General features: G+C 41.8%; 1 protein-coding gene across 1 annotated transcript in view; it reads left to right on the top strand.

Moving 5' to 3' along the window:
• The first annotated feature begins 1,136 nt into the window (after positions 1 to 1,136).
• Positions 1,137 to 26,633, top strand: part of TECRL (trans-2,3-enoyl-CoA reductase like) — a 60,495-nt gene continuing 34,998 nt past the window's right edge. The window contains exons 1-2 of the mRNA XM_013939746.2: positions 1,137 to 1,370; positions 15,983 to 16,034. Of these exons, the coding sequence (XP_013795200.1) occupies positions 1,137 to 1,370; positions 15,983 to 16,034 (286 nt within the window). The remainder of the gene's footprint in view (positions 1,371 to 15,982; positions 16,035 to 26,633) is intronic.

Raw genomic sequence — 26,633 nt, 5'->3', positions numbered from 1 at the left:
AAACAGGAATATATCCAGAACTTGCTCTGTACCACCACTGAAAACAGCTTCCTGCACATCTGGATGAAGAAATCCATGGTGCCGTTCTAACTCTGTAATCCCAGGTAGCCCAAGGAAATTTGGGTAGAATCTCAGGATTGAAAAGTGCTGGTAGTTTATATTATACGAATTATATGAAAAGTCATACAAGGAAAAATGAAGTGTAAACAAGACTTGGAGAAGCCCTTTCAGAGAACACATGTTATTTTAAAGAAATCCTTATTTTTACAATTAAGTCTGCTTTTGTTGCAGGCTTTCATTGTGAGAAGTTAATTCTGCAGAGAAAATAAAAAAAAAAAACAATAAAAAGATCCAAGCCCTATTGTAGGTAGGTTCTGTACCTTATGCATGACTTCAAGATTACTAATAGTTCTGTTGGCTTGCACAGTACTAAACTTTTTGAAGTACCAAACTTTTACTTCAGTTGAGTTTCCCTGGCAGAGCTGAGAGGAAACCTCTGCCTCCATTAAATAACAGAGCGTTCCTAGTACTAAATACAAGCGGGTACAAAATCCTCTCCGCATTTGTAAGCAACCTCTAAATTTTGCCGATGAACTCGTGGCATTTTGCTATTTTAACTGCTTCTGTCCTCCATGTACATCAGTAAATATTTTGAGAGTACATGATATCTGATGTCTTTTTATAGATATATATTTTAAATGTAAATTTATTAAACATATATGTGTGTGTGTATGGACACTTTTAAACATCTAGCTCAGTAGATAACAGTGGAATTCACAGCATTCATTCCTGATTCCTTCTGGGCTCTGGGATTTCAGGGTCTGACTTGTTACATTGGGGAATCTAGATAAAGGGAGCAAGTGCGATGTGTTGTTTCAAATGCTGGTATAAATAAAAAAGAAAAAAAAAAGGAAGCAGCAATTCAGCACATCACAATAGCAAGTTAAATATAGACAAGGATTACAGAGCCATTGTTTTCACTCCTGCTAAATAAGACAGTGCTCTTAAAATGGAACGCCACTTGACCTTTCATGTCTCATCGGTCTGTGATTGTATTTAACTGATGCAGGGAGGCAACATTTCCCCCTTGGACCTGTCTCTGGTTGATATGACGATCGCTCTCGCTGGGTCACACAATGCACAGAAGGCATAAACCCAGCGCTTCAGAGCACAAGAGGGACTTTGCGGCTCATGGAGGAGCTCTGTCCGTGTCCCACAACGAGACGCGCTCTTTTTTCAACTTCTCACAGCTCGTGCTCTCTGCTGGCCATCTCAGATCACCACCAGTTCTCAAACATTCAAAAGTTACTTACTTTGAAGTGGAAATCCTTGACATGCAAAGCAAGAAGCAGATCTGCATTGTGGACAAGGTGAGTGTGTGTTATTTCCAGCTTACTGGGGATGTGCCCAGTTCACAAGGTGCCATATTCTGTTTTCTCTCTGCTGTGACCTTGTTCCATACAGAAAATCCTTTCAGTCTTCCCTCTGGGAGATACTCAAAACTTCTCATGCTCCTTGGCTGCTTTTCCAGGATTTTTACAGAATAAAACTCGCAGTGATTTCTTTTAGACCTCCTGGCTGCTCTGTGGACTCAAAGTACATCCTTTGCCTGTCTCTTGAGGCTTATGAGATTACAGTGTTTATTTCAGAGCATGATACTTAACCATCTACTTGAGAATGGGTATTCAATTTTTTAATACATTTGCAAAGCTTAGCGTCTCTGCAATGCTGTAGATTCTTGTTAGTATCTAAACATATTTGGCTGAACCCTACTTATAAGAAATGGGCAGGAACCTAGCAACCTGTTTCTTTTTCTCTCTTTTCTTTTTTTTGTTAAACAAAGGGGCGAGTTTTTTTAAAGTGAACCAAAAAAACATAAACTACAGTCAAATTTTATGCAAGTAGAATGAGAGAACTGGGTAGGAAGGATTTACAACATAGTAAGCAACAGCTGAAAAAATGCTTCATAAATATTTTCCTCACGGGTTTTGTGATTCACTGTGCCTCAGCAGAAGGGCTGGCCTCTTGCATGCCATGCCATGCAAATGAGCATCCCATTTTTTTTAAACCACAGGAAACTTCTGTAGCATAGTAGAGTCTTGAGACTTACTGTTTTGCTTAAAAAAAAAAAAAAAAAAAAAATCCCTTACCCTCCCTGGCCACAGCTGGAACTGGTGAATCAATTTGCTTCAAATGTTTAGTCTAATGTCTTCGAAATCTGCAAGGTGGACTGCTACCAGATTTCTCATGCTCCTCCTCTTTTAAAGGGTGGTTTTGTAATCTCTGTGCCTAGTTAATGATAAATGTATTCATTTGTTCATTCTTCATACAGCAAAATAGTATATGAGATTTTTGAATCAGCCAAAGGGGAAACATCTACAAAATGATCAAGCAAATATGAGGACTTTTACTACCAGTTCTAATGACAGAATTTGTATTATTGAATTTACTGAGAATTATTTATACAATGATTAAAAAGGGTTATCTAAATATTATCTGAGCATTTCCTGCACCTTTCCCAAACCAGGGCCTCTGCCTCCGTAGCAGTGGCAGGAGAGTTACGAGTGGCGATTGTGAAGTGCTCTGTAGAACAGAGGTAAAACACACGCAGAAGAGCAATAGCAACCGCGCGCTGAGAGCATCCGCTCAGAAAACCGCGTTCAGTTGTACCTGGCCACAGCCAGCCCTTCTGGGCAGGGACCTTTCTTAAAGAATTTGCATTTTGAGGGTTCATTCATCTGGGTGGGTAAATCCCTTAATTTGGGCTAAAAATCCCTTCCTAAGGCAAGCCCAAAAGCATAGAAGCTGAGTTCCTTACGTCTGTGAACACTGGTTAATACTGGTGGATCTTATTTCAATTGGTTATTAGAGTAAGCAAGGGACCTTTTTACTGGCTATCGCATAACTTTCTGCTTAATTATATAAAACATTGATACAGACCCAACATGACACTTCTAATGCCTGTTTTCTGTTTGTATGATAATTATGATTAGCTTCATTTCTCAGGGTTGCATGCAATTATTTCTTGTCAGAATTCATAATAGGAGAGAAAAGGAAGCATGTATTTTAAAATGTATGTATGTATTTATTCTCTCATTGCATATTATTAGCAGTTCAGACTGTATGATTTAGCAAATGCATTTGTAATTGTTTCAGATTAATAAATCTGAAGGGAAGAACTATATTATAATGGCAGAGAGAAGACCCCTTCCTTTCTCTACCTAATGGAAACTCAGGAGGAGTGATTAGATGATTAACGCTACGTGGTTAAATACCAGTCGCTGCTTCCAGAGGGTTAGTTTCTGTGAGACTCTTACAGCTGCCTATGAATCCCATTCAAATTCATAGAAACTCATCCAACTGCTTTTGGTAACAGAAAGAAAAGCTGGTCTTGGGCTCAGTGCAGTGTCAGAGATTTAGAAGGGGTGCGTGCCGCTGACTCTGTGCTCTTGCGCAATCAATTGACATCAGTGGGCTTTCGATCAGGCGTGAATAACTGTGTGAATTAATTCCCCATCTGTAAACTGAGAATGGCATTTTCTCCTTTGGTTTTCTTACCCTTCTTAAACTTTGAGGAAGGACCAGTCACTTAATATAAGCGAGCTGAGTGGTTAGTATAGGGTCCTGATCATCTTTAATTTCTCAGGGCTTAATAAATATGGGATATTTCTATACAGTTAGTTCTTTCTTGAAGGTATCCTTGCAGGAGAGGGCAGGATATACTGACCAAGGCATCATCACTCCGACTTGGGAAAGGAAGGGCTAGGGGCAGTTTAGTGTTGCCAACTCCAAGTGCCACAAGACCCACAGCCATGAGACTGGCTTGAAGGCACAAAAGAAATACATATTTGCCTTCTGGTTTTTAAGATTGTGAGGTACATTCACATCACATTCCAGGCCTTTCCACAGTCAGGAAAGTGAGAAAAAAAATGAAAGAAAGTAGTAAAAGAGGAAAACCCCAGACATATTATCACACTGCCATCTCCTCCAGGAGCTGGGGCTTGAAGAAAAATACCTAGTCTTGCAAAACTTGAATTAAATTCACAGGAGTCAGCAACACTGGCAGTTCTTTTTGCACATGTGTACTTTGGACATAAAATTCTTTATAAAAGTAACATTATTTAATACTGTCAACCTGCTCTCTGGGGACTTTCTTTCTCTGCTATGGATATGATGTTATACAAGCGGTTCGTTGCACACGAGCTTTTCCAATGTCTTATTTATAGAATTTAAAAGAGAAATAAAAACAACATGAGGCATTTTTCCCCAGATTTGCTCATGACAGAGAAACTAACTTTGAGGTGAGATATCCCAGAGAAGTGCCATCACATTTTGGGGATGGGGAGAGAAGGGAGGAAACACAAATCTGGCTCAGAGCTTTTTTCCAGTTATTCTTCAAAATATCCCCAAGCAACTTCCATCAGGAGAGCAGACACTGGCTGTTTTTCGGCGGAAGGGGCTACCTTTGAGAGGTGGGGGAAAGGCTTCCAAAAAGTTAGGATGGGAAGCTAATTTAAACCTAGGCTGTGGCCCCATCTGTCAGTCCTTTAAAGCAGCGTATGAATGCACAGAGGAGATGCCCTGTGGACCACTCTCCCGTGAGCAAAGGCATCCGCACTCATACGTGGTGGCATATATAAACTGGCACTGCATTTTTTTAAGATACTCTGTAGTTGAAACAGGACTCATATAGGTTTCTTGCTAAAGGAGTAAAAGAAGTATTAAAAAGGAATGAATTTCTTCTTTGGCCAGTGCAAAACAGCAGGTGAGCCTAGATCATCACAAATCCCTTTTTTCTCACAATTTATTAATGTTTATGGATGAAATTCCCATCTGTACAGAGGAGAGTGCGTGTAATTAGTGTTGATGAAAATTCTTGTTCGAAAGAGGAGAACACGCAAAATTCATCAAGTCTTAAAAATGAAAAGAAATAATTCCTTTCTGTGTTTTTTGACAAATAATCCACATTTTTCATCATCAGTGAGAACTTATGAAAGATACATAGCTACTCAAAAACTGTTTTACTTGTACATAATTCCAAAAGCCCAATGTAGGTTAGTTTTAAAGTTATCGATGCGTAGTGATTTGATTTATAAATGCTGTTAAGGCAACTCATAACTGTTTCTGTTTCTGTTAAAACATTCATTATGTAATCTTTTTTTCTTCAAATTAACTTGCAGTAAAATGTATTTTCCCACAAATGTAGCGCAGTGTGATTAATTTTGCATGAGTCGCTTTTAAGGCAGAGAGTGTTGCACAATATATTTTAACAGAATACATCACCTTTGGGGAAAGCAGCAGAGAAAGCTTTTTTTTTCCCATCGGAAGTGTCAGAGCTCAGTGGTTTGCGTTTCGCCGCTTAGTAGCTAAGCTGTAAGCAGAGGTGCATACCCTGAGCTTCTCCACTGCGCAGTAGAAGTCCTTTCAGAAGAGCTGCTCCAGGCCTGCAGGGGAGAGCTTGCTGCGGGAGCTGGGCAGGAATGAGCCTCTTTTCCCAGTGCGCTGCACCGTTAGGGTTAGGGAAGCCTCTTCCCCACTCATCCTTAAAGGAGCCCTTCCAAGCAGCCAGTGCTCTCTCCCACCAAAATCTCCATTCCACTGCCTCAGGCACTTGCATACTTGAGTACTTTATACTTTTCAAAGGCAGAACTGCCACCTCTTGCTGTTTTGCCACAACTTGCTCCCCCCCCCCCCCCCCCAAACTTCCCTTCATTTACCATCTCCGGGTATCATGCGACTGCTTGAAATTCCCAATGTACGTGATTTAACTTTTTAGGTACACTTCAGTTCCTTATTCTGACCCCTAGACGCTCAGAAAACTGAAGGCAAATCAAAAGAACTGATTTATTTCTAGTTTTGTATCTTATGATTCATAAGTTCCCAAGCCAGATTCCAGACTTTGGAAAACCCAATTACTGATCGTTCCATGCTTGAGGTTAATAACAATGTCTGTAGTTGTTAGCAGACGTATGCTGCATGTTCGTGGGTGTGCACACGCCGTGCGGTGCCTACAGTGAATGCAACTGTGATGTGAACAGGGTGGTTTTTCTTAAAGGATCTCTGGGTAGGACCTGTCCTTTCGTTACGCATTTTTGTCTCAGCCAGCATAACACAAGTCCATGCATCTGTCCAGCTACTTATATATGCAACTCTTCTTGCTGTTAAATATTACACAGTGTATGTTCTTCCACACCTTCAGCCACAAAGATAAGTTAGGAATCATTCCGATTGCTCTGAAAGTGTTGCGTGTCCCTGTCTGAGGGAGTTCACAATCATTTTTGCTTTGTTCGTAAAGCACTGAAAACAATAATGTCCTAGTATCTGCACCCTATGGCTTAAAAATTGCAATGGAGTTACTCCAGATTACACTTGCATGACAACAAAACCCAGATCCATGCGGAAATCGCATCGGCAGCGTACAGAAGTCTGCCTGTCTCTCTCCTGTGGAGTGTAGCACTGTCTCTGAAAGCGAGCGGCCAAGAAGAGCACGCATCACCGGCTCTCTTTTGCATAGACATTTCTAGCAAATAAAAATAACTTCTCCCATCATGACTCGGAGGTTATGTTTTAAATACCACATTCATTTTAAGTGAGCAAATGCAATCATTAATGTAGGCAATGGAACTCTTTAAGGATATTCCCCACAGTACCAGGACTTTGCCATTTATATCAGACTCTCCTGATTTGCTTCATTTGTAACAGTTGAGACATGCTAGGGACTTATGGTAAGGAAGCCCTTTTCCAGGAAAGAGATACAGATTTTCATTTTCACAGGCATTTTTCATTGCCTTGTAACTCCAGCACTTACTTATAGCCAAGCAAAATGCCTGTGAAGCGCTGCCCCTATTGATGTCCTGGTATTTTATATATGCTTTGCACAGCTCAAGATGACAGGACAGGATAGAGGTTTTAGAGAGTGAGACCCCATTTTTAGCTATTTAACTGATGTATCTTTATCTAAACACAGAAACTGGGGACCAAATTTGAAGTTCTCACACAGTCCTGTGTGTTTTCCTCTAGGACTATGCCCTCTCCTGTCAAGTCTGCCTTGTATAGTTTTTTGGTTTTTTTCACCTTGCAATTTAAATATTTAATTTTACAAGACTGTTCCCACTTGTGGAGAATGAGCAGAACCTCTGTGCTTCCCACAGCTGCCTCATTCATGCGCAGGGTTTTTGAGATCATCATCTTTCTCGTTTAAGCAGTCTGTCATTAGAGACATCCTGCCTCCATTCAGTGCCAGAGATGCCGGCAGGAATTGAATAACCAGCTGTGTCAAAGGAGGAGGCTTCCTTGGGGAGACCACATGTTGGTACTACGTCCCACAGTATAGGGATTCCCAGAGCAATGTGGATTAGGGAATGCAGACACTAAACTGGCCAAATGCAGACTCATTGCTGTGTAAGAAATCCTCTTTATTCCACAGAATCACAGAATGGTTGAGGTTGGAAAGGACCTTTAGAGATCATCCAGTCCAAACCCTTTGCTCAAGTAGGGTCACCCTGAGCAGGTTACCCAGGACCGTGTCCAGACAGCTTTTCAATATCTCCAAGGATGGAAACTCCACAACCTCTCTGGGCAAGCTGTTCCCTTTGGAACAGATTCTTTCTTCCCTTTCTTCCCTTTAGAAGGAAGATTTTGCACTGACAGTGTCTTTTACTGTATGTTTTCACAGCATCCAGCACAACAGGGATCTGGTCCCTGCTGGGAGGCATTGCAAGAAAATATAGTACACTTACAAACATATTATAAAGTCTATGCATTTTCTTGCCTATAAGAATTGAATCTTATGCCTACTGCCAGTGCTGGGGGTGATGACAATAGTATTTTCTTCCTCAGTTATTAGTTACACTTGGCAAAATATCTTGTAGATAAACATATTCAAATTGTACTTAAGCAATGCATTACACTCATTTCTTCCTGCTCCAGTAGACACTCACCTCCTTTTTATGTCAATATAGCCACAGACGGTTTCCGATGAAAAGAGGCAACTGGAGATACTAATTTTTGCTTGCTCTTTGCTGTTACCGTACAGATTTGCAGATGAAATACCTGGAGAAACAGCCTTTGATCTGTCTAGAAGAGAGAGACTGGTCAGGGAAGAAGCTGGTAACTTCAGGGCATTTAGCATTCATGAAGGGATAATTTAAAGAATTACAGAAGCCACTACAGAAGAGTAATGCTTCAGCTGATGTTGATTTTCAAAGCTTGGAAGTGCCTTTGAATGACACATTTTATACATCCCTTATTTTGGACAGAAAATTCTTAGCTGGGGGTCAGGGAGAGACTGAAATGTAACAGACAGTGCCCCGAACGATGGCTCGATTCAAAGTTCAGTGGAAACAACAGAGGGAATTCCTGAGACATCAGGGATGCTCCAGCTCTTCATGAACATATTCTGGCCAACAGTAAGCTTGTGTAGGTCTGTTAAAACCAGCCGTGCTACAACAAGAATGAGTATTGCCAAAAGTATATCTGTTGAGACAGATTCCCAGTTAGTGTGGAAATGTTCTATTTCCCAACAAACTTACGACATTTTACCCTGGCTACACATTTGCCTTACTGCATCAAAGATAATTCACAGATAATTGCAAATTATGAATGTACTGGAGCAGTATAAGACCATAGGGAGCTGTAGGTGTTTTATTAGCCTAATAGTTAATCTGCACAACCCATGATGGAAATTTAGTTGTATAATGATATCTCATATGTGCATTATTGTAGCATTAAAATACTCCTGGCTGTGATTTATCGGTCCATTAGAATATGCTCCAGGTTCTTTCTGAAATCTTAGTCCTGTGATTCATCACAAAATACCTGAGCCATGTAGTAATGGATCTATGAATACATAACAGTATATACGAATGCTATAATTATATCTGTCTACACTTACACAATTTTTATTTTTTAAAACTCCTTAAAACACAAGCTTTGCATTTTAATATATACCGCTCTTGTGCTGCAACAAATTGTGACAGTTAGAGAATCTGTAGCAGAGAGGCAGTAAACGTCCCTTCGTAGCACTCAGTACTGTGAAAAGTATTTAGTTTTCTAGACTTCCCCATGATGTCTTATTATTCTCATGTATCACCTTCATTTCCCGTTCTTTTCTGTTTCCCAACTTCTCGCATCCCCTCAAGGACCACGGGGGGCTGCTTGTCTCTCCATCTTTCTCTGTCTGCTCTCCCCAACATAACTTTGGACCCTTTGGTCAAATTTAAATAAACCTAAAAGAGGAAAAGAAGCCTCTGAGATGACTTAGTTCCACCTGTCTCAGAAAAGCGGGTAGCTGAGTGTTTTCAGGGCAGCAAGGACAGGCAGGACGCGGCCTTCACCCATGCATTTGCCAGTAGCCAGGTGGCAGCCCAGTGTGCCCATTTTGCCTGGGCAGTCGGCAAGCACAGGGCAGCAAACCAGCCGCTTTCGTGCCCAGTGGAGCCATTGCAGGAGCCATGGCAGGGATATGGGGTGACGGCAGCTGCTACTCATAGAACCACGTGTTCTGCCACTGCTATGTTCTCCTGTAAATTTTCCTTTGAGTTGGTTGATCTCTTTCTTGTTTTTGTTTTCGTACAGTTCCCCAAATAGTTCAGGGCCTTCTTGCGCTAAGTGTTGGGCGACTTGCTCAGGTGCAGTGCTTGATTTAAATGTTAGCGGTCTGCACAGACATAAGAAGTGAGCAAGCATAAACCTCTAGAGCCATCTAAGAGAAGAGGGAAGTCAAATACAGAGAGATTTCGTAGCTAAGTTGTATACTTCATTTGTGCTGGGACTGGCAATTCAAATGGAAACAAAACCCTACAAATCACTTTTCCCCCGAGAAGAATTGGTCAAATGGAGATGTTTTTTTGAAAAGTCTGTTTCCCAAATTTTGTTTTCCTTGCAGATTACCGTGGAAACAAATGAGGTTTGAATTTTCCATGGAATAGAATTTGGGAGAGAAGGATTGCATTACAAAATAATTTTGGAATATTTCAATCTGCTATGACACAATAAATATTTCATTTCAACTGCAATTTGTATTACAATTTAATAGTACATTTATTTGAATATTATTTCATATCAGGTTATTTCCCATCGCTTGAAAGGGTGTTATATTCTTATATGCTATCATGATTGATGTGTCAGAAAATAATGCAAAAGTAATGAAAGTTGCATGGAGATGAGAAATAAAAGAAATGAAAATATCACTGTGGGACGAATTTTCAGCATATTCCCGAAACAGGATTTCAAAATGAAGCCTTTTCTATTTCTTTTTTTTTTTAATTTGAAGTCAATACTAATTTACACATCCAAAGTTTTGTGAGAACAATCCTATTTTCCGGGTAGAAAAAAGTGTTCTGACAAAACCTTTCCGAGTGCTTCTGCTATTGAGCTCTCAAGGTGAATACAGAAACCTTAGTCAATTGTCTTCAACCAAGGGTTAGAAGGCAGAGAGACTTGTCAGTTCTAGTCAGATTTGCTCAGAAATAAGTGAACATGTTGAACACTGCAAAGTGTTCAATTGTAAATTGGGATGGCCGGCAAGCCTGCTATCTGTTAAAGAGTGTAAATTCTCTTTACTTCCACTCTCTTCTTTAGCAGAGGGAGAAAAAGTTCTTTCCAGTGTCTGTCTCTGTTTTTCAGGAAATTCCTTGTAAAGGAAGAGGATTTTTCTTTGTATAAAACACCCAGCTAGCAGTACAGAAAATTCTAACACAAATTCAGAGACAAATTTGGACAGTGTAAATCAACATGCCCATGTGGAACCCAGTAAAAGTATGGTTATGTGTATTCATAGATAATTCCACCCTGTAGTCACTGTGAATGTCAGTCAGATTATCTCATATGCCAAAGTTCATGTGACCACATAATAATCTCTAGGAGATTGTTAAGTGATACTGCTCTCTGCTCACGTTGTTTGGAACGGACTTCAGCTAAAACCTAATTCTGAATCTCTCCCACTTCTGGAAAGACTAGTTGGAGATCAGAACTAGCTCTTCAGTATGCTGGTTTCACTGCAATCCACTGATTAAAATATTAAACTTCATATAAAACCGTCTTGTAGTTCTGACAATACTTGTCTATATGTAGCTACTTACATGTCATTTCCAAGGTGGGGTCATCTATTTATATCTGTTTGGACATGACCAGCGTACTGGTTCACCAGGCTTCAAGAGATCATTGTGGGACACACTGAGGGAGGCTTTCACAGCACCCATTTTTAATACTGTCTTTCAAAATTAACAGTAAGTAAAAATAATCAGATCCAGAAGCCAAGTTCACAATAAATGGCATCACTTAGAATGGGAGTTTTCCTGATTAACCTGCTGTGAATTGCTGCTGATTCCTAATACTGCAACATTTTTCCCTAAGCAAGGACAGGATGTAAAAGCAGTAGCGACGAAGGATTTGTTGAATGCTGAATTTGAAAATTACCTGGCTTTCCCATTATCTGGTTATCTATTTTGGGATCCGATCCTCAGCTACAATAACCTGATGTCATCCCTTTGAACAAATACACCTTGGCCAAAGACGTGGCTATCTGTGGTTAATGAACAGGTGGAGTGGCAGAATTTCTGAATTGCTGCAATCATGGAAAATGACTGCCTGTTGGAAAGTGGGTGATTCGGCAGTGCAGTAATAGTGACATTTCACAAAGAGAGAAAAAAACATTCAAAGGGACATGTTGAAAGAAAGACCACTTATTCGCAAAAATTCTATTATTCAAATTCTTATTGATATTCTTCTAACCTCTAACCCCTAAAATAATTCTTCAGTGCAAGAACTGTGTGATGCACTTACATACAGATCACCAGATTTATTATAATTCCTTCACTTATAAATGTGAAAGAGGTATGAAAGTGGGTAACTATCTGATTAGCTTGTACTCACAAAAGGCAGTATCCAATTCCCATAATATCTTCCTTCCGCTTAGGGCTCTTCCTTGAATCATAGCCTAAGTTACTGATAAGGTATTTAAAATCTTATATAGAAATGTGATGCTTTGTGCATTGCTGCACAGGGGAAGGATAGAACTGGAATTGATGACCCAGAAGGGCCTTGCATTCTTGAATTCCTAAAAAATGAAAAGTTGCCTTGAATGGAAAAGTAAAATTATTTTTGCTAGGAAAATACATTTGAAAAATAGAATTAGAGGTTTTTAAATCATCCTTTTCTGAATGAGAAGTGTAATGAATGCAATGCATACCTACAAAATCAGCATTTTTTGCTATTATTTTGTGAAGAAAAAGTATTGTTGAACTTTACATATGACGACAACTTACTAGAAACTTAACTGTATATAAAATGTGGTGTTAGACTACCAGTTAAGGAGCTGGAGGGAAAACTGGCTTGACCATCAGACATAGAAGATACGTGCCAAACAAGAGGTGCTTCTACAACACAATTCAGCTTGTTCTAGATAAACCAAGGATGGTCTTTTGCTCTCTTTTCCCTTTGCGTATCTGAAAAATGCTGAACTAGAGGCAAAGGAAGGTTAGAACACTTTCAGAAATAATTTAAAAGAATAAAAGAATAATAATTACAGTGGCGTGTTTCAGGGTGTTTTATTCAGTTAGCACAATGGGTGGTGAGAGCAGGTGCTGTTCCAGTCCTTACATTTCTTTAGCTTGTATTGATGCACAATGAAGAGAACAAAAGATAATTAATGGAGTACGAAGAGGACACTCTTAGTAGGAAGCTGATGTCTCAGCATCATCTTCAAGTTGATCAATATTAGAATCTATAACTCTACTGGTTGTTTTATGAGGTCTTTAAAAAAAAGGACACAGAATTATCAAGGTCATAAAAAAATTATTTCATTCTTTTGTGGCTATAATCTCGTTACTGTGCCTGGGAAAGGACGCTGTGAGTCCTCTGTGGCACAGCCCGCTCTGAAGAGGAATGTATTTGCGTTGTTTATGCACTTTTGGGTCTGCCTAGCTTTTTTTCAAGGGAGGCGAATGGCCATCCTCTAAGCCAGCTGGCCCGTAAGACACATGCCTTCCCACCCTCCTGGCGGGGAGATCCTGACAGGCACCTCTTAACTGATAAGCACCTAAGGGACATGAATGATTTTGGAGGTAAATGTCTTGCCTCAAGACCTAGAACGGAAGCTAAGACTAATTTTTTGAGAGCGAAAGTTAGATGACATGAATCCCATGGCAGGCATGGTAGCATTTGGAGGGGGAAGCACTGAAAGTGTCAGGTTGAAAAATCGGAGAGAGACGTAAAGGTAGAGTTGCTAAGCAGGGCTGAACTAGAAATTTTACACTGCTTGAAAGCAGCACTGTCCTGAAGTTAATGCATGCTTAACTGGTGCGGGAAGCGGAAAACCTGAGCTCTGTTTCGCGCTCATCCTGCCCTGTGAGCGTAGGCAGGTTACAAGCCTTGCAGTTTCCCCAGCTTATTCAGATGGGCAGCTCTCCAGAGCACCAGTTAGCCCTGACTGCTCCTTACCAGAACCTAGCACAGTAAGATACTGATCTCCCACCGGGATGCAGGCACTGTGGTGATACAGCTCACTGTATTTAGAAAGCCAGAGGATCCGCCTTCACATCAGAGAAAGCCAGTTCCTTGCCTCGAGATGGCAATGTCAGCTCTGAAATCCTGCCCCCACCTGCCCTGTGACAGGACATATCAGGTTTTGGTCTGCAGTCTTACGTGCTGTATGTTTGTTACCAGCTAAACAGCACTTGCATCCATCTCTGACAGATTCTGGGCTCTGGACCTTGCAGGTGTAAAATTATTACATATGAGAAAGCAATCTGAGGTATTTTTAGAGGTTTCTAAAATGTTAAAAAAAAAAAAAAAACTGTTTCCCCAGTTCAAGTCCACAGCAGCCGTACAACTTATAAAAATAAGGCATATGCAGAGTATGCGAGGACGTGATGTTCTGCTGGAAGCTGTGGAACGACTTAAGTGTAGTGAGTGCAGATGAAATGCTTTTCTTTTGTTTTTGCACTAACAGAGAAAGATAAGCCTGCTTCTTGTATTGTCCCCTGTGGCATGCAGCCATCAGGAATTCCAGGGGGAACATCCCTCTCCTGGCCCAGCACGGTTCCACATGGTTTGGGTACGGCTCGGACCTTACTGATGCCAGGGTGAAATCTGTCCTTGGTTTGAAGGATTCCAGCCCCTGATTTGGGTGCAGTTATTATTGCTTAACAGGTACATCAGAGAGGCAAGTCAGGCTTTAAGTAGAGATTCACTTAACAGCAGTTTCTGCAAATAAGGACTTTGGAGTGACCAGTAAATCCCTCTAAAACTAAGGAAACGAAAACGAGCAGGAAAAACCTGAACTTTATGTACCAACCATTCACTGGGCACCATTTAGCACAGGTATCATCATAAAGCTTTACATTATTGAAATCTGTATTGTGTTATCTGCCTGTTTATATTATTACTGGAAAAAAGTTGACTTACTCCTAGCACTAGACATATGTATTGCATATTTGTGTTGGGTGTCAACTTACATAAAAGCAAAACTCTTTTTTTTCTATATTGATTTGTAGCTTTTGAGTCAGCAAATTTATTTCCTTGCACCAGTATTTCTCCAGACTCGCAATCTTTTCAGGAAAACAACCTATCTTAAGGTGCTGACTGATCTCTATCAGCAGAATGGCCTACTGTTCCTCTCTATGCTTTATGTACGGTTACTATCACAATTCCCTTTTATATCACTAAGCACATTTTGAAGAAGTGGGGCTAAGGGCTGAAGATGATGCCAAGAAGAAAGGATCAGTAGGTCAATTTATGCGTGAGTGCATAAATTCTAGGTGATGCAATGAAACAGGGACTGGGGTTGCCCAGCAAAACTCATTAAGTCTTTAGTTTGAAGGTGAGAAGAGACAGAGCAGCTTTACAGAGCAGAAGGGTTAGGTTCCTATGTAACTGCCGAAGAAGCGAAGTGGAGAAACTCTGCCAGGTTTTGCTTAGACTGGGAAGATCATGTTCAGCTGGAGATGGGGGTGAACCCAGACTGACCAGTGACAAGTGCCCAGGCAGGGAAAATGGTGTGCCATGGCTGTTTCTCCACCTCTGCCAAAAGAAATCCTGCTGCTCTTCAAGGTTCTGTTACATCTCACCGCCACTTCATACTGGTATTAGCCTATGCCACACAGGTGCCTAATGTCTCCAGTGAAGGAAGTTTGCTGAATTGGCTCTTCTAGTGAGGTCTCTCGCTACAGCCAAAGCAGTTCCCCACAGTTAAGACTCAGTTCTTGCTCAGTCTCTGTGCTTAAATGAACAGATATGGACTATTAAATCAGCGCCATCTGCAAGGGTATGGTCTCATTAAGACTAGACCCTTGCCTCTGCCACCTAGATCTCAAACTTGACATGCTATTTCCATAAGTGTTCCGTTCACCTTCCTTATAAATTCAAGGTACTTTAAGTTTTTCACTCTAGCAAATTCTTACTGTGTTTCTCAGACACTTCGTACAAAGTATATTAAGAAATCAATATACATAATAAAATAGAGTCTAAAAGGCCTCAGGATTGCCATCCAACACCGCGACACCTGAATTGCTTCAGTGCATGTGAATGACAGCATGCAAAGGCAAGCTGATTTCAAGCAGAAAGGACAGACCCTGACCCCTTTCCTACTGGCCCTTTAGGAAAACCCCTTCATATCTCTAAGACCCAGGTCCTAGCATGCTTGAACCTGATTTTTAAGCTCACCCTTCAAGTTGTCCCATTGACTTGATCCTGGGGGCAGTCACTGCCTCTGCAGGGCCAGCAGGTTTCCCTCTCGCCTGTTGGGATTTTACCCTTCTATTGGCCAAGCAGGGCTGGCCCAGGTAGTATGTGAATCAAATGGGACCAGTCTTTAATAATAACATACCAACATGCAAACGCAATTGATATTTGCATCATCATTGCCTAAAGAACTTGGAGACAAACTGAATCATCTCTTCATTAAACAGAAGGAGGGGAAAAGGGATCCCAGAACGAAGAAGGAAGAAAAATTAATCTGCTTGCATTTTGTTCTCTTTTTCAGGTGCCTCCATCATATACCCTTCTTGATGTGAAACACAAATTTCACAAAGCATGTAAGTACTACAGCTAGCAGGCTGGAGGCATGGTTAGAGGCCTTTCAGCTTGGAAAAAGTGTCAAATTTATTTTTCATGAGCTCTTGCATGAAAGCTGAGACTGGCTTGACACCTCCAGTGCTAAATTAGACCAAGGTGCTACTGTAGCTATCACAGACTTGAGAGGCTGGAAGGAGAGGACTGCGTAATTTATCACTGCCAACCTATGAGCAGCAATGCTTTTCTATCCTCTGCTTTTAACATTACAGTGTCAATTCAACACCACAACTGTGTTTGCCCTCCCAGTGTTATATTAGATAAGCTTCAATAACACTATAGTGCTTCAAGATGCCTATAAATAGACTGTGTGGACCGTGTAGTTGGGAACTCAAGCACAGAGTGATTAAATGACTTATCTGAGATCATGCAGGCAATCTGGCAGGGTTCTCAGCTGACTCAGCACTGCCCAGTTCCCTAACAGTCAGGGCGACCTCGCTTGCTTTTAGCAGTGCTCTTTTCTCTTTCACATCCCGTGAGGAAGGGAGAAAATAGTGGGGGGAGAGATAATTTTCAGTAACCTTGAGTGTCACTCGCATTTGAGATATGCAGGTCTATGCAATGTTTGTTAACTTGAATTGGACTTCTTAGAAATGCAGGGGTACTTACTTGGGCAGAAGAAGATGCAACAAGAACTAAGGGCTGGAAATGAAGGCCAGACAAACTCAAATTAGGAATGAAGCAATTGTTTTCCAACAGGCAGGATGGTTGACTGTTGGAGTAAGCATCTGAAATGATGGGCTTTCATTATTTTTACAAAATAAGGTGTCTTCAAGTAAAGACTAGATGCCTTTTTGAAAGAAACGCTTTAGTCGGACACAAATATTCAGTTCAGAGCAGGGTAAGTGGATGAAATATTAGGCTTCTCCTCTGTCTTTAGAATTTTATAAAGCACTGAAGTTCAAGGCTGCTGTGATTGCACAAAGGTTCCATTGATGAAGCGAAAGGCTGTTGACACAACTGCTCCAAAACTACTTGTTTTCACTCCCTGTAAGGATTTGTAAAATGCAGAACAGGAAAAGTCTGAAAGCTCAGCAGCTGAATATGAAGAGTGCATAAGATTTAATATTTCAGTAAGAGTAATTCTTCCCCTCAGTTTGTGAAAATGCAGTGCATTTCTGCATAGACTCAAATCAATTGAAACTGGATTTATATTGATCCAGCTTAAATCAGTTGAAGATCACTGGCACAGAAATTTATGCCAATTTAACTATAATCAGGTTTTCAATGGATTTGGGTTAAAATGGTGCAAGCTTGTGTATAAGCCCATTTAATGGTACCTGTGTTCATATTTAGAGGTACCTTACTCCTCAGATATTCCCAGTGATGTAAGCAGAACTGAGTATGAGGAAAGACAATAAGCATACAAAAAAGCATGATCATAAATGGAAACTCTGACAATGTGGCCCTTTACAACACATGTAAGGGCCAGCATATTCCTTCAACGTTTTTTTCAGTCCTCTGTTTCTCAGTTCAATTCCCCCCGTGCTGCGGAGCACACCGTGTCAGTGTCCTGTGTCCTTTCTTCCCGTTCAGCTCATTGCTTTGACCTGTCTCTTCCAACTGTGCCTAGACGTTGTTGTCTCAACAAGGTTCCCCTCCCTCTTCCTTTTCCATTTGCAAAGAACAAACTTTTTCTTTTTGCATCGTTCGAAGGATGACAGCTTACAGAATACGGTTCTTTTAGGCAAGAGCTGAGAAGGGACTGAACTGATCTGAGGATGTCTTTGTTTTGCTTGCTATTTCCAACTAGCTCATGCATTCATTGCTGTCATTTCACGTGTGTCAGACTCACGTGTTCCTTATAATCTCTTGCTAAAATACATTCCTACACACACACAAGCTTACAGTCTACCTCCCATCATACATTTTCCTTTGATCACCCATGCAATTAAGCTTTCTGCTCAGCTGGTATCTTGTCAGTGAGTGAGAGGAAGCCCTGTGCAGCACTTTCACAAGCAGCATCTCTTATCACTGATCAGTTTTTGCTGCTGGATTTAAGAAAGGAGGAAAAAGACAGAATTATGAATTGTGGCAGAGACTGTTAAATCATTAAAATGAAAGAAATGGGATGCAAATGACACACAGCATGTTACTGCTCAGGAGTTTCTAAGTGCGGCAAACGTTAGGTTGGGTCTGTGCTTATATGACAGGCAGGATGTGGACTCAGAAGGCCAGGAAGAAATACTGAAATTTTCCTCAGGCCTCACTTGAGCAAAACCATCACTGACTGAAACAATCCTGGCAAAGCCTAACATGTGGTTTCTGTTGTACAGAGGTCAGTGGAGCAATCCCAGTTGTATTGCTGGAGATTCTGGGATCTCTGTATTTTTAGTGGAGAAGAATCATTGAAGATAAACTGCCATTCCCATGGGAATTCAAAGCTTTTCTCCAGATGGAAGAGCACTATTTTGGGTCAGCCTGTGGTCACTCTAGCCACTGACCCCGGCAGGGACCAGCAGCGCCAGGGTCAGCGCAGAACAGCAGCTTGCCCTTGCGGCCTTCCAGCCATCAGCTGCACAGACGCTTCCTGTAGCAGATGTTAGACCCAGGTCGCCATCCTTAATAGCAAACATCGCACCTGCCCACCATGAATCTGTCTAAATCCTTTTTAAACCTGTTTATAGTTTTGACCTCAGCAAAATCCTCTGGGAAGGAGTTCCACAATGTAACTATGTGTTGTGGACAAAAATACATCTTTTACACTCACATGTTACAAACCTCGACACTTGTGTTGCTTGATGCTTTCTGCCAAAAATGGGTGGCAGCCGAGTGCCTGCGTGTTACTGGTCTTCACCCTGTACCATCTAAGGCATGTTCAGAGAAGCTTCAGTCAAACTGGTGCTGTGCCCTAGGTGACTTTACTGCTGTTTTCTTCGTTCCCTTTGCTAGTTGGCAGAGATGAAACCAAGCCAATAAATTTACTTATGAGAAGGAAGCCTCTTGCTCCATTTCCTCAATTGCTTATAAGGAGTTAGGCACCTAAGGTTTTCTTTATCTGTAAGGATGATGATTTTAATTGAGAAAGAAGTACCATGTAGACTAAACTTTGCAAGCTCTTGTCCCTGGCAATAGCTCTTCACTTATTACTTCACTTAATAACTCTCAACTTATTTTTATCTTTGCAAAATGCATTGGGCTGGCGTGGGGGAATCTTGCAGATAGAAAAAGAAAAACTATAATAATGATGCTAGTTCAAGTACCACATAACTAAAAATACCTCTAGAACAGGTAATATGTGGAGCCAGTGATTAGTTCATTAAATATTTTCAAGGTTACTGCACAAAAGTTGCTGAAAAAGCTCTTGAAAGTGGAGGAAGAACAGAAAGATGTGGGAGGGGTACATGCTCTCAGCAATACTGTAACAAACTGATGGATACAACCTGCTCCTGCAGGAGGGAACTACAGCTACTTCAAGCTGCAAGAGTGGGCTTAGGGAGACCAGAAATTGCCCTCTACGCAGAAGGAGCAGGCAGAGAAGGAAGGCCAGGTGGGAGGAAGCCTGGTGATGGGTGGAAGGAAAAGGGGAAGCTGAAGGAGAAACTGAAAACATCAAGTCCAGAGAGTACTGGCCTACAGATGGGAATGGGGCTCAAGGATAAGGAACATGCAGAGCTGCCAGCTATCCAAATAAAACATAAATTCCTACTCCTTCAGCTCAAAAATTGCAGGCCTCTCCATCTGAGCTAACAAATGTTACACAGAGTATTTAAAATAAGCAATATCAAGGAAGGTAAATCATTAAGAAGGAGACTGTCAGTAAGTGGCACTCAAGAATAAACAGCATCATTTCTGGACACTATGAAACTTATGAGGTTTGCTGTACAGTCTTAAGACCTCTTCTTGCAAGCATTCATACAGAGACCATAAGATCAATGATCCCTAGAAGACAAGTGAAATATGTCCTGTTGCTTTCTACTAGAGAGAGGACAAGGAGAAAAACAATGCAATTCCTTCTTCATGTTGGGGACCAGTTTCTCTTTCAGCCTTCTCCTAACAGACTGCGGGGCAGCATGCATCTCTCTGGAAGTCATAGTGCAACAGGAGGCCCCTTAGATGTCATCACCCTCCAGACCACCTGGTCAGGGCATACCCAGTCTGTCTCCCTGCACAAAAGCCAGATCAGATGCTCCTTTGCAGTCCCTTCCAGTGTGACATTTCAGTGAGTCTACCAAAGTCTCCCATTGACTTCTAAGTGACTTGAATAAGGTCTTTATTGCCTAATACGAGGACATGCCATATCACCTCAGAGGACAGAGGACAACCAATTCCAGCTTCACAGGAGGCCTATGCACAGCCTCCCTCTTTTCCTTCCTGCAACTGCTGCCAGCTCTGTTCTCCCTCCAGTTGTTTCTCCATAGTGCTCAGCTCACAAGGCCTGACCAGATGAAAGGAGAGCAAAATTCTAAAACCAGCAGGTTCTTGTTTACCCCAAACCCTGAAGGATCGCTTCAGGACATGGAGCCATGGAAGCCAGGCTGGCTTGGTGAAGAGCAAGGAGAAAAATCTCTCATTGATTAGAAATCACAAGGCACGGCTTGTGAGAGGAGCTGAAAGCACATGAGGTATTAAAACTTGTCCTTTGGGGAGGGGGGGTCTTTAGTTTTTTCCTTTCCAAAATGTCTGCTAGGGATTTTCAAGCTTTATGGCTGCAACTTTCCTGTTTTTAATGACCTGAGAGTTCACATAATAGCATGACTCCAAGAGCAGGAGCTTAAGGAAAAACTCCACATTTTGCCAGTCCTGTGCTAAAATGCAAGAGCTGAACCCAGTGCTGCAGCTGGAAAGGACGACTGTTCTTACAGCATCACGTAATTCCCTTCTAGAGGCTGGCCATGATGTTAAACAGCAATGCTCAGAGATGAGAAAGGATGCTGTAGGGTTTAGTCATTAAGAGTAGCACCAACGAGAACAGCGACTGCTAAGCCAGTGCCTTGCCTACCGGCTCTGTATAATCAGCACTGGTTGATAACACAGTCCTGCTGAGAACCTGCAGTTCCTCTGATTTCTCCACACTGGCTATTACTGCTGGATTCTCAGGTTGAAGAAACTTAATGAAATCTGTCAATTTTGATGCCTGGAGAGACTCATGTGCCTGATGAATGCACCTGCTGGGGACTCTAAGAAGCTGAATTATGCTATTTATGGCTCTCCCAAGCTGGCTTCCTAGTACTGGCTTGTCAATCAACCAGGAGCCCTTCATGTATCTCACAAGATGAAGAGACCCAAATAAGCTATATCTAGGGCACAGAGGCTTGCAGAGGGATCTTTCTTCTGCTCCGTATTAGGAGATCAGGCTCTGAAAAAAGAGGTCCATGATCTGATCCTGCCATAAGTGGCCTTCAGCTGGATGCTCTCCATGGATAGATAGGCAGCCGCAAAACATACGGTTCTTAAATCTCAAACTCCTTCCTCCCTGTTTTTACCCTAAGTAGTTCATGCTAGCCCAGAGTCACAGCTGTAATCCATATGTGAATGAGTTTTCAAAGGGACAGGCAACATCCCCCCGTGCAGGCTGTCTGACCGCAGAGCGCACAGCCCCCGCGCTGCGTCCCCAGCACGGATTCGCAGAGCGCACTGGGTTGGCACTCACATCGGGCCATGGTTTGCAATAAATTTTCCACTCTCTGCATTCGTAACAACTCAACTGGAAATTAACAATGAAGGCGAATCGCTAGGGACGGGCAGTTACTGCAAATGGGCGCTAAGAAGTACCGTGATTTCATCTGGATAAATTGCTCATTCATCTGTGTTGGCTTTGTAAATGTAAATGACTAGATTAGGAGGAAATATGATGAAATTTATTTCATATCATATTTTTAAATTATTTTTCTTTTGTCTTAGCTGCACAACAGCTAGCAGTAGAAGACTAGTTTACGATGGATTTCAGTATCTCTCAAATGAGACAATTCCAAGCTCCTTTTCCCACATTATGCCTGTCGACACAATTCAGTTTACTAGGAGCTGCTTGAATTTCTTGTTATTGCCACAGTGAGGCTTGTATGTACTTAAACTCTTTACTTTTTGTTTTGCAAGGCTCAGCACAAAGTAAGCAACAGCTCCCACCACAAAAATCAGTCGCTGCCATCTTCCTCCCCAGCTCCCAATCTGAGATCTAATCCTTGAGTAAATTGCTTCCTGCCCCTGCAGAATGTGCCTGCCAGAACAGAGACCTGAATCCTTGCCTTGGCTTGCAGCTTTAGCCATGAAGCCAGACTGTCCCTTACGCTTCATTTTTGATCTACGCGAGAAGCAGTAGCAGGAGGATGACCTGTCCCCTTATTTCTGGCACATCTGAGCAAACCTCTCCATACAAAATACAAGAGTTTGTCTGCTAGTATAGATTTGTGTGATTTGAATTTATGGCTTATCTGCCAAAATAATTGAAGCACACCTATGAGAGCTTGGAATACGTTCACTTCTTTTGTAATAGCTAGCCAGGAAATGAGAATGGCTTTGCTGACCTAACATAGTTAAAAGAAAGCAGAAGCCAAACTGAGTTAGCATCACAATATTCATCTTCAAAGCAACTACAAATTTAGCTTATGCTTACTCCCCAATTTTTCAGTCTCTCCTTTATCATGAATTCCATGTTGGATTTACAGAAAACTAATTCTGGCCCATTTTGAAAAGGGAAAGGCCACTGCAGGGAGTGCCCTAGCTGCAGTCACAGTGGTGTAGCTGCTGGGTGGCCCTCCAGAAGGTGCCGTGTGCTTCACAGACACTTTGTTTTGCACCCTTAGCTCTGGTCAAAGCCTTCCATCCAAGCCCTGACCCATGTGTCTCTTGCTCATGTTGCTAAAACCCAGAACTTGCATTTCGGCATTTCTAGCTGGGGTGCTGAATTCTAACTTCTTGCTCCTGGCTGACAGGCTGGCAAGAAGAGCAAGCACCAGACTAGGCACCTTTGGTTCACTTTGACTGAGCACTTGAATTTCATTTGAAGGGTTGTGAAGGAAGAGATATTAAATCAGTCTGAGAATCATCTGATCAGATATCCCTGGAGTTTTGCTTTCAGAAATGTACATGTGGCTATAAGGAATATTTTCGGTGTGCATTGAGTTAAGAAATTATGGCTGAGGTCTAGCTTACCCAGCTTGTTTAGGTGCAGTACACTTAGTCACCTGTTACCTTAAGCAAGACTCTGAGGGTCAGATCTTTAAGGCTCTTTTCGTCTTCTAAAGATATCACTAAAGGTCTGAGGGCTGACTGGGATTTTTAAGTCTGATGATTCCCATTGAAGGGAATGTGATGTTTAGGATTTGGGTCTTTAAGGCTTAATTCAAAATGGGTGGGAGTCATGCTATTGACTTGGGTGAGTTTTGTGTCAAGCACTTTCCCAAAAGGGAGCTTCATTTTCCCATCTATAAAATAAGAATAATTTATCTACCTTTCACCCACCTTGGGCTCTTTTGTCTGTTTTGGCTGGAATCCTGTAAGAAACATTCAGAACTAAGACAGACTTAAATGTATGCCTAATGACCTATTGAACTGGAGGGAGGAAGGTATCTAAAACACAAAACATAGGCTATCCATTAAATGCTTGTAAAAATAAGCTGGCCTTCAGAAAAAACAGAGATGTTTCAACTGGCAATAGAAAAAGTGAAGATCAATTCAGAAACTTTAATGGAAATTCACATTATTTCTCTTTTTTGGCAGCTGCTGCGTCTGATGTTATTGCATTTCATTAGCAGGATTACAGATATCATTTCAGATGAGTAATATAATAAAAGAAAAGGCAGTGAATCTATTGAGACATAGCTTGAAGCAGAACTGGTCCTGTCTGCTCTCTGGGATATTGTTCCCAGCTGAGATTTACAGGGCTCTAACAATGCATCACAAATGACAGTCTATGTAAACAATTGGAGAACAAATGTGAGATGCTATTTAAATGCCTCATTAAGAAAAGGATATTTCGTAGCTAGATTCTTTGCTTTTCACGCTTTTGCAGTAGATTTAATTGACAGATCTCGATGAGAAACAACAAAATGTGTTTATCAGAATTGCTTATTATTACTCACAGTGGGTCTTATTGTAGTGCCTGGGGCTCATCTGAGAAAAGGACAGTGCAAGGCACTGTACAAGTAATTCAGGCCTGAGCGAATGTGCAGTCTCAGGCACAAAGAAGAGTTAAAGCCTACCAAACTGTTAAAAGAAAATGCCAAAGTCATTTTGATTATTAAGCAGCTCCTAGATCAATTTAAGCGCAGGTATTCCTAGATCGGTTTAAACTCAGATATTCCATTTTTGTCTGAATAACAGTCTATTGACTTCCAGCCTTACCCTGATGTTCACCAGTAGATTTATGTGGGCTAAATGTTTACTGAAGGAATTCAAGAAAATAAAAACCCCGGTGGGTGCTCATGGCTTGTGAAAAAAATTTCGTGTCTGTTAATGAGATGGATGCCTGTTGATTATAGCAAGGTCAAGATCACTTGAGGTCTTTAAAAGTGCTCTGCAGCTACCGCAAGTTTTTGATAGGAGTTCCTCTCGCTTTGGACACCAGAGTTGGGCAGATGGCTTTACAGAACGATCCAGCGGCTTCTCTTAGGGGGGGTTGTATGAACTGGGTCTGCATGAAATTCCCCAGCGACTTCTTGTGAAAGAGAGTCCAATAGGGGCTGGCATAACAGAAGAGGAAGCAAATCCCCCCTGCTAGAATGAGAGGAACTTAGCTCCTTCCTGGACATCTCCAGGAGTGTGTGAGAGAAAACTGCAAGGCCCCTGGTGTCACCTCTGCTACACAGGTCAGAGCAGAGGCAGCACTTTCGGCTGCTAAATTCAAACCTTCCCCAGCTTCAGCAGGGCTGAGAGAAGGTGCGAGATAACAAGGAGCTGCAGTTCAGGAGGTAGGGTCAGGTGAGCAGGCTGAGACAAGGGGAGACTGTCCTGACCTCTGTGTAAAGGGTGTCACTCTCTGATGGAGATTTTTCATGCATTTGTTTGCTCTCTCTCTTGTTCACAGCCTTTGTGTTTGTTTATTTTTTTGTCCTGTTTGGGGGTTGGGGGAAAGAAACCCTAAGAACAACCAAAATAAGAAGCCTTTGATATTTGCTACTATTTCAAGTTAATGAAACCAATGCATCAAGGACAGAAGTTGAACAAATTATTTACAATAAAAATAATGTAGTGGAGGGGAACTCTGCCTCTTTCTAAATTGTCCCCAAGTTGCAATGATCTTTAATTTTTTGCTGTTGGAAATGATTCTTCATTCAAATAGTTGATGCATGAGCTATTCTGGATCTGCAGCTCATTCACAAGCTGTGCTGATGTGAAATGTGGGCTGGCCTCGCTCAGGGTCTCTCATTGCTACTAACGGATGCAACGTGCCTATTTCTAATTGCTTTTTGCACATCTACCTCTGTGTCCCCATCTTGCATTTGCTTACATTTTACTTACATTTTTTTATTACATACTTACATTACATTTTACTTAAATTCCCCAGCGATACTGTGCCAATCAGCAGACTGTAACTAATTCCTATCCCTACCAATTAGTCTCAAGTGTTTGATGAAGGAGCCAAGCACCTTCATCCTTACCTCTTCTCTGGGGAAACAGAAGCACAGGCATCCCTGGATCACTCAGAAGACTCCGGGAAGAAAAGCCAGTCTCTGAGCCCAAGTCTACTGTTTCACCCACTACTTCCCCTTTCAAAATATTTTCATTTCTTCTTTAGGTGTTTAAAACAAGCAAACACAAACAGGTGAACTGATGGGGCTTCTGAAAGTGCTCAAAGCCTGACTGTGTCTAGCTGAGAATTACCAGGTGGGGAGTTCTCTGGAATATGTTCATCTTTAGGAGTGCAATCCAGTTGCTCCTGGAGATAACCCCAGTATCCATTAGATCAGAGCAGTGGTTGCTATATTCCCCTGTAGAAAGCTGACACCATGTCTTTTAGTTTGACCATTGACAAGGTCTGTCTTAATGTTCACTGAGATGATTGCAGGCACCTTTATTGAAGGAACATTTCTGATCCCTAAAAAAATGACATTGTTCTTGAGGCTTTAAAGATCTGCTGTAAACTTTCCATTATAAACCGAGTGCCTGTGTGAGTCCAAACACAACATACTGGCTAGCAGCCTTGATATGAGGTAAGTTCTGGACGTGGCAGAATATAGCAACGTTTTCTGTATCATCAGGACAAAATTTACTATGGACAGATAGATCTAGGCAGCAGAGGTTTTCAGAGGCCATTCAGCATTCGCTGTACCGGCTGAGAGGAAGCGCCCATCCCTCAAAAACCTGAGAGCCAGAGGCTGGGTAGGAACAGTTATATTGCCCAGTTACCTCCATAATCAAACGCCTCCCGGGCCGTGTCCGTACGACTGTGGAAATGCAGTTTGCTGAGCAAATTTAAGTACATTATGCTTCTTTCCACATGGCTGCCTTGTGGCTGATGTGCAGACAGCCTGCCCGGGCTAATCACCGGCTGCGAGCGGACTGGGGATGGCGGGTGCCGCGCTCTTCGTGGGTGCTAGCGGCAGCTTGCAGCGCGCACGGGGGGGCGAACCTGGCTTCAGCTGCGTTTACTGCTCCTGCTCACAGCGTCTCTGCGTGCTGGC

This window comes from Apteryx mantelli, chromosome 5 (genome assembly GCF_036417845.1).
Source record: "Apteryx mantelli isolate bAptMan1 chromosome 5, bAptMan1.hap1, whole genome shotgun sequence".
NCBI classification, from domain to species: domain Eukaryota; kingdom Metazoa; phylum Chordata; class Aves; order Apterygiformes; family Apterygidae; genus Apteryx; species Apteryx mantelli.
This window is presented reverse-complemented; position numbering and strand designations above follow the sequence as displayed.